Here is an 8,861-nt window from a genome sequence, read left to right as displayed (position 1 = left end):
GGAAGACTTTTTGACTTTGAGCCTGAGCAGCTGAGTGCCCTGTGGTACACTGAGTAGGACCAACTTTATTTATTATTGCTGTTGTTGTTGTTATTTTTGCATGCACAAAGAAAATCTAGAATTCCGCCCTGGCCGGGTAGTTCAGTTGGTTGGAGCGTCGTCCTGATATGCCATAGTTAAGGGTTTGATCCTCAGCCAAGGCACATAAAAGAATCAGGCACTGAATGTATACATAAGTGGAACAACAAATGAGTGTTTCTCTCTGTTTCCCTCTTCCTCTCTCTTGAAAATCAAGACATCAAAGCCTTTTTAAAATTCAGAATTGCCTTTGGAGCATGTTAAGTATTCGATGCCTGTGTTTCTAAGGTTAACACCAGGAGAGCCTGTATTCTTGAGATCCCAGCAATTGGAGATTCTGGGGTGAGAGTTAGGGAATGGGCTAAAAAACTGCTCAGAAGAGCACATGGGACTAAGCAGAGGACCCCAAGAAAGTAGGCTCTTTTGCTACTGTCCGCAGAGCTGAAAACCCCAGATCGAAATCTCCAGGCACGGAACCTCAGTGAAAAGACTCGTCCCTTATGCTGATCTCCCGTCTCAATTTGGATCTGTCCGTGGTGCTGAACAATTTCCCGAGACCTGTCCGTGGTGCTAAAATGTTTTCCGCACAAATCTGCGTGTTGTTCTGAACCCTTCCTGACAGCCCTGTGGTGGCGCTGATCCTCCTTCTCCCGTTAGATCTCTCCGTGGTGCTGAACTCCTTTCCCCATAGACCTTCCCATGGTGGTGAACCACTACAGTAGACCTGTCTATTGCTGCTGAACCCAAATAGTGGGAGTTGTTTGAGGTGCTGAACCCCTTTTCATTATTTTTATTTTCATTAAAAATCTTTACCCAAGGGTATGTTCATTGCTCTTTAGGGAGACAAGGAGAGAAACATTGATGTGTGAAAGAAACATTGATCAGTTGCATCTCACATATGCCCAGACAGAGGATCAAACTCGCAACATTTTGGTGTATGAGATGAGACTCAAACAAAATGACTAACCTAGTCAGAGCTGAACCCCTTTTCAGATCGGCCTGTTCATGGTGTTGAACCATGAGGCTAGCTGAGCTGCTCCTGGCACTGAACCCTTTCCCCATACACTTGGCCATGGTATTGGACTTCATGGGGGGAACCCATCCATAGTGCTGATTCAGACCAGCGGGAGCTGTCAGTTATTGAATCTCTGGGCAGAACACACAACTCTGTCTACCTCTAACTTCTTCAAAGAACAGATCTATCTGGGGAAAAGCCCTGCTGTTCTCTAGACACAAAGCTCTTTGGTCCATGGGGAGCATGGGATGAAAGCAGATGAGGGCAAAAACTGCACAGTCACTTTTAAGCGGAAGCTTTGGCTTTCAGAATGGTAGAGCCTAGTTACAACCTGACTGAAATTAGTAACATGGAGATTCTAAAACATTTCTGTGCAGGAAAAAGTACCCTCCAAATATAAAAATCAAACACAGATGTGCCAAGATTCAGGATGATGATTACCTTGCATTGGGGGAAATCGAGGGAGTGCTACAGCTATATGGGAGTTGCAGGCCAGGTTCTAGTTTTTACATTGTGGCGATGAGGGGTCACAAAAAGGATATTATAGTGCATTTATTAAAATACAGCATGGCCCTGGCTGGTGTAGCTCAGTGGATTGAGCGCGGGCCTGTGAACCACACGATAGCGGTTCGATTCCCAGTCGGGGCACATGCCTGGGTTGCGGACCAGTTCCCAGCGGGGAACTCAGGAGAGGCAACCATATATTGATGTTTCTCTCCTTCTCTCCTTCCTTTCCTCTCTAAAGATAAATAAATAAAATCTTTAAAAAAAAATAAAATACAGCATGGGTATATTTTATGCTAACTTGAATGATAAATATTTGAAATCATGATATTTGGCATTTTTTTAATGACAAGAAGACCGGCAATTTAAACTTCACTAAAAATCCTTACTTCCTAATACGATGAATTGTGTAAATTGTAAACCATGTTTGTTACTTTCAGATCATTAGTAGGAGTGACATGCCATTCATCCTGTTAGGGTTGGCCTTCTATTATGCAGGTTTTGGATGGTGCAAGGTTTTCAAGAATGAGTGAGCCCCTGGCATAAAAATCCAGCCACCCTAGAATTGATGACTGAGCAGATAGATATGTTTGTCCTTCCCAAAGGTCTGGACACCAAAGAACCCAAGGCTGCCCCCATCACTCAAGACACATTCATAAAACACCCACAATGTGCTGAATATTACAAGAGACACTTGAGGTGTGTCCCCTCCCACTAAGAGGATAATTTCCACTCCTCTCTAAGGGACAGGAAGCCTTCAGTGTCTGGTTTGAGCTTTTGATCACTGAGACCCACTGAACTCTGGCTCTGCCCTAGTTTTCAAAAAAACTTATTGGCCCAGTGGGTTTTGATATTCCATATTTTCCAAAGAAATTGGAACTTATTATATTAAAATCTTTATTAGTGTTCCCCTTGCTTTCTGTAATTTGGTCTCCATGATGGGATTTTTTTTTTTAATTTTTTCATTGTTTAGGCTATTACAGTTGTCCCAATTATTTCCACTTTGGTCCCTTTCTCACATAGACCCCTCTCCCACACCCAGTCCCCAGACTGTTGTTCATGTCTATGGGTGATAGGGGAATGTATTTTTATAACACACCGGTGAGTCTCTACCTCTTAGTATTCTCAGCACATAAGTTACTTAAATTTTTTTTTACTTATTTTAGAGAGGGGGTAAAGGAGAAAGAGAAGCACTGCGGTGTGAGAGAAACACCAATTGGTTGCCTCTTGCATGCGTCCAACTGGGGCCTTAGCCCACAACCCAAGCGGGGTTGGGAACGGGAATGTGCCCAGAACAGGAATCAAACTGATGATATTTCAGTTTGCAAGCTGATGCTCAATCCAGTTGGCCACCATAACCAGGGCAAACAGATATTCTATTTTTTTCCTAGAGAATTAAATGAATAAAGTGTGATGCTTGTAAATGAAAAATGTTCCGATGACAACACTTTGTTACACTGAAAAGAAACTGAGTGAGCTCAATCACGTTCATCTGTTGTCTGGGTGCAGCCTATGCTCTGCCCAGCTGAGTCATCCATGATCATGGAATCCCAATGGAGTAAGACTGCAGGGAGGCCACTCCATGGGCAGGGATTCTGTTGTTCCCTCCTCCAGCAGTGGTAAGACTGTGTGGCACCAAGTAAAGGCTCCTGTAAAGTGCATCCCATGAAAAGATTCAACTTCACTTTTTGAAAGTTTTACTTATTTGAAAGAGAGAGAGACATCAAATTTTTTGTTCCATTCAATTGAAGGGTTCATTGTTTGTTTGTGTTTTCCTTCATGAAACTTGACCAGACATCAAACCCTTGACCTTGGCATATCTGAGCAATGCTTCACTAACTGAGGCACTGGAACACCCCAGCTTCAGGCCAGGTGGGTAAGCACACTGCTCTGTCTGTCCCACTGCAGCACTTCAGGAGACTAGCAACCATACAGAAGTGGGAGCCAGTCTAGGTATTAATCACCACCATCTTGTACCCTTTTGGTGATGAGCAGGAGGGCACTAGGCTGCAGGGACCAGTCAGCAGCCATCTACCTATGTTCACAGAATCATCTGAAAGAATTAACCAGTACAAAAGTAGTAACTAATTACCCAGTTATTAATAAATGCTTTATTTATTACTGATAGTACAGCACCGCTATTACATCATTTGCTATTTATTATTGGTAACAGAAGGCTGTCAGCAGCAATAACAAAATATTAACTAAAACATGACCTAGGCTGTGGGCGAGGCATAGACTCAGTAATTCCCCCACCTGACTGAAGGCACTTTATTTTTCACAAGAATTGCAGCCTGCAGGGGCTGGGTTGGGCACATTCTGTGATGTGAGAGAGGATTTTCTGCTGTAACTGAAACACCCCTGCAGTGTGGGGGTTCACAAGGCCGGGTGTCTACAAGAGGGACCCTTTGCCCAATATCCTTGCTGAGGGTCTGGGCCCTGCCACCTGGTCTGACCATTCCCAAGCCAGGAATGCGGGGCTGGGAGAGGCAGGTGGCCTCATACCTTGAGCAGGCTTGCTGGGTTCCTGGGGTTCCTCAGCAGTATTTGTACTCCCTGACCCCAAGTGTTGACACTCATTTGGACAGGAAAACCTGTACCTGTACCTTTTGCACCTGATAAGTGTTTAAAACGATAATGGTCTCTCATAAAATTTCAGTGATTGAGAAACCACTGAACCTCCTCATGCTGCTGGTGGGCGTATGTGTGTGGAGGGGTGACGGGCAGATGTAATTTCCTGCTCATATTTCTCCTTTGTCATGAGAGACGAGCAAACCCCAAGGACACCTGTTTTGATAACAGGCCTGAGATGTGCTATGATCATTCTCAAGCCAGGAATCCAGGGCTCGGGGGACCAGGTGCACTAGGGTAGGTTGCTGGTTTCTGGGGGTTCCTGTGGAATATTCATGTTCCCTCTCCCCAATCAGGGACACTCATTTGGACAGGAAAACTGGTCCCTGCATGTTTGGCACCTGTGACTCTTAAAATGACACTGGTCTCACTTAATTAAAGTCTTATTTAAAGAGAATTTTTAGTAGACCACTATGAGAAACTTTGATATATGAAGCAATTACTTTTACTTCTTAATCCCCTCCAAAGTTTTTCTCCTTGTGACCCACCTGGTTACCTCTATAGATTACAAGTATGAGACTCTCCAGTTGGTGTTGCAGGGAAACTAGAGACTGGGTGTGGGGAAAATGAGCAAACACACAGGCATGTGTGACAAAGTGACAATGTCCCCATGGAGCCCACCTCCTCCTCTTCCTTCCTCCTCCCACTCCTCCACTTCAGTGTTGACAAGATGGAGTCCCAGAGACACTAAATGCCTTGTCCAAGCTCACAGGACAGTTCACTCTGGCTCAGTTTGCAGCCACAGTGCCCCTGGCCACATCCCAGATACTACACCTGTAGGGGGCTTGCTTTCCATACGGCCATGCACATGCTACGGAAGCAAATGGTGAGCATGGCATGGCCTGTCCCCAAAGCCCACATTCCTACAACCTGTGTGGGCAGGACTTCTCTTGCGTCCTACCCATGGGCCCAAATGTCAAGTCTCACACTTGCCCAAGGGCTCGGGACCTTCCAGGAGTGTGGGGCTTCTGAGAGTCCCTGCCCCTCTTCTATGTGTGCATCCTCCTCTGGTGGGGCAGGAGGTTGAAGCTCCTGATGAAGGTTTTCTGTGTAGGACAAATGGAGACAGTCTGGCTCCCCCATCCAGCTACCTGGGGAACTGAGATAAGCTATGTTCTCATGGTACTGAGACCGGATCCAAAAATCGGTTCCCATAACACTGAGTGGGCTCACATGCACAGAATCATGCTGCTTGTTATACAATATTCTGGCCTTCTGCTGGCTTTGTCTGTATTTAGTATATAAGGGGGACATGCAGCTTGCAGCATGCATGGATTTCCCACCATTGAACTAAGGCATGTCAAGCATCCCCACGGCTCCACCACCTCTTTTCCATCTGCCAGAATCCAGAGTGAACCTGCCAGACCTTGATAGGCTACAAGATATTCTGCACTTGCCCCACGTGTAGGGCTTGTCTCCCATGTAGATCCTCCGGAGGACAGGGACGAAGAGGTTCCTGACCTAGGCTTTGCTGCACTGGGTGCACTTACAGGGCTCCTCTAATGTGTGGTAGGTTTGGTGCTCCTGCAGGGTTGAGCAGCCCGTGAAGCACTTCTGGCATGAGGCACTGGTAGGGCTACTCCCTGGGGTGCATGAGGCTGTGCCTCCAGAGTGAAGACTTTTGCCTGAAAGACTTGCCACAGTGGCGACAAGTATAAGGCTTCTCCCCAGTGTGCGTCCTCTGGTGTGCGGTGAGGTCCTCGTTCCTGGTGAAGGCCCGGCCGCAGTCCCTGCGTGCATATGGCTTCTCCCCCGTGTGTATCCGCTGGTGCACTATAAGATTCCTGCTCATTCTGAAGGCCTTGCCACAGTCCTCGCACATGTATGGCTTTTCTCCAGTGTGCGTCCTCTGGTGTGTGATGAGGTACTCGTTCCTGGTGAAGGCCTTGCTGCACTCACTGCATATGTATGGCTTCTCCCCAGTGTGTGTCCTCTGATGCAGGATGAGGCTCCTGTTATCACTGAAGGCTTTGCCACACTCCACGCACTTGTATGGCTTCTCCCCAGTATGCGACCTCTGATGCACTATGAGGCTCCTGTTCCTGGTGAAGGCCTTACTGCACTGCCTGCACAGGTAGGGCTTCTCTCCAGTGTGTGTCCTCTGGTGCACGTTGAGTTTCCATTTCTGGCTGAAGGCCTTTCCACACTCCTCACAAGGATACAGCTTCTCCCCGGTGTGTGTGCTCTGATGCTTGATGAAGTACTTGTTCCGGGAAAAGGCCTTTCCACAGAACCCACATGAATATGGCTTGTCCCCAGGGTGCACCCTCTGGTGTGAGATGAAGCTCTTGTTCTCCCTGAAGGCCTTGCTGCACTGCCCGCACTTGTACGGCTTCTCCCCAATGTGCACGCACTGGTGGAGGGTGACATAGGTCTGCCCAGGGGTGAACTGCTTCCCACACGTGGTGCGGGAGAAGGGCTTCCCCCTGCTGTGGGTTTGTTGCTGCTCCTTCAGGGATGAGCTACAGCTGAAAGTTTTGCCACAGTCCCTGCAAGTGTTGGACATCTTCTCTGAGCTGAGTTTGGAGAGAGGATCGAGGCTGGAAGTACTGGAGGTATTCCTACACGTGGTGAACAGGTGCATCCCTGGTCCTCTTGGTCCTTCAGATCTCGGTGGGGCCAGCATGAGGCTTTGGTGCACAAATGCCTTAAATTCACGACATTCACGGGCTAATATGCGGGACTTGTCCAGTGGCCCCAGACAGGTTGTTGGGCTGCCCTCTCGCCATCCCACCCAGACATTCTGTGTAGCTGCTCTTTCACAGATGTAACCCTGGTCACCATTCCTCATAGGTCTTTCGGCCACTTTAGCAATGGATGGTCTGTCTTCCCAATCCTCCTCCTGTGGGTCTGATTCCTTTGTGTCAGGTCTAGTCTCCAAGTCTGAGGGGAGGGGAAAGAGATGAGGACACACATAGAGTTAACCACTAGACAGATGATCTTCCCAAGACACAAGGCACAGGCTGAGAGCAGGGGACAAACTGCCAGGGGACAGAGGGCGAAAAGAAGCAGTGGGCTGAGACAATATGTTGTAGGCAGGTGAGCACAGACCAAGAAAGGTCCCCTTGGAAGTGGGTGCAAAGGTGGCCAGGGAGCTCAGATCTGGGCAGAAAGATGCTTGGAGAAAGAGGAGGAAGGCGGGCTTGGAGGAGCAGATCAAAGGTTCCTGCAAACCCAGTGAGGGTTCACTGCATCCTGTTCTTGGCTCCCCTGCCTCCTCCTTCACACTGCCAGCCAGCTGTGCTTCTCAAACCACTGACTGTAATTAGAAACAATAAAGGAAGAGCTGACTCACATGTGGGTGTGGTGCTTGTGCTCTGTATCCCCAGTTATGTCCCAGGCCAGCCAGGCTCCCACCTTCCTGTGCTGCCTAGGAGTGTCCTAACCCTGGCTACTGACTTCTCACCCTCCTCTGTGCACACTTGTCCCTCCATGCTGACCACAGCTGCTCCAGTCCTCTCCTGAGTGTGTCCCATGGGATCCTCAATCCCTATTTCCACCTAGGGGACTGTCCTGAGTTCTGGACTCTGCACATGGACATCAGAGCTCCTCCCAATATTAAAAACTGTGAGGACTTTGGGGAAAATGTCATTCGAAAAGGGGATATCTGACCACATGGAGCCGCCCTTCCTGGAAGGCAGCAAAGAAAGCAGACACAGTAAGCAGCTGTCCCTCTTCCCCCACTTAAGCCCCCACTGCTCCCACAACATCCGAGTTTCACACCATCCCCTGAGTACTAGAAGGCCAGATCTGTGTCTCCTCTCCATGCTTACATCTTCTAAATAGATGACCCCACCTAGACCCCCCTCGCTGAGCTCTACTAGGAATAATCCAAGGCCTAATGGACACCCCTCTCCGGTATCCTAACCTAACACATTGGATGTGAAACTCGGTTTCGGAACCTCCAGTCCCAAATAATAAAAAGAACTTAGCAAAACATGTCAGACACACAATGGCCAGTACTGTATGAGCCCACTCATACGAGGCAAGTAAACCCATCAAACTGACACAGACAGAAAGCAGAACATGGGAGCCCACGCTTGGGGGAGCTATTCCTTACAGGTGACAGACTATTCGCTGGGGACAGATAGGAATTCTGGATGTGGATGGTGGTGGTGGTTGAATAGCAGGTTGTACTTCACACACGGAACTATGCATGTAAAAATAGTCAAACAGTCAAAAACAAAATAGTTAAACAGTTAACTTTATGTTATGTATATTTTGTAACCATTGAGAAAATAAATTTTGCTCTGGCTTGTGTGGTTCAGTGGAATGAACACTGGCCTGTGGACAAAAAGGCTGCAGGTTTGACTTCCTGTCAGGGCACATGAGAGGGAGATGGGCCAGGTCACCAGCTGGGGCATGTGAGAGGCAACCCATCGATGTTTCTCTACCTCCCTCACACTCTAAAAACAAATAAAAAAATATCTTTTAGAAACAGAAACAAAATATTTATAATGAAAAAAAAAAGATTTAGCGGTCATCCTTGACTCACCCTTTCCCTCCCACTGTTAACAAATGTTACCACGCATGACAACAACTTGAACTGGACCAGACCCATGCACCACCACCGCTGCCAATGCAGCAGCCTCCCCCACTCTCTACAACCCACGGTCCCCTCCTTGGGAAGTGG

General features: G+C 47.8%; 1 protein-coding gene across 1 annotated transcript in view; it reads right to left on the bottom strand.

Moving 5' to 3' along the window:
- Positions 1-4,575: 4,575 nt before the first annotated feature.
- Positions 4,576-8,861, bottom strand: part of LOC118992228 (zinc finger protein 569-like) — a 159,532-nt gene continuing 155,246 nt past the window's right edge. The window contains exon 11 of the mRNA XM_037053928.1: positions 4,576-7,111. Coding sequence (XP_036909823.1) covers positions 5,805-7,111 — 1,307 coding nt within the window. The 3' untranslated portion in view covers positions 4,576-5,804. The remainder of the gene's footprint in view (positions 7,112-8,861) is intronic.

Source organism: Sturnira hondurensis, unplaced genomic scaffold (genome assembly GCF_014824575.4).
Source record: "Sturnira hondurensis isolate 20B ecotype Veracruz unplaced genomic scaffold, ASM1482457v3 Scaffold0008151, whole genome shotgun sequence".
In the NCBI taxonomy this organism is placed as follows: Eukaryota; Metazoa; Chordata; class Mammalia; order Chiroptera; family Phyllostomidae; genus Sturnira; species Sturnira hondurensis.
The sequence above is the reverse complement of the archived record's forward strand: the minus strand, read 5'-3'. Positions and strand labels throughout refer to the sequence as shown.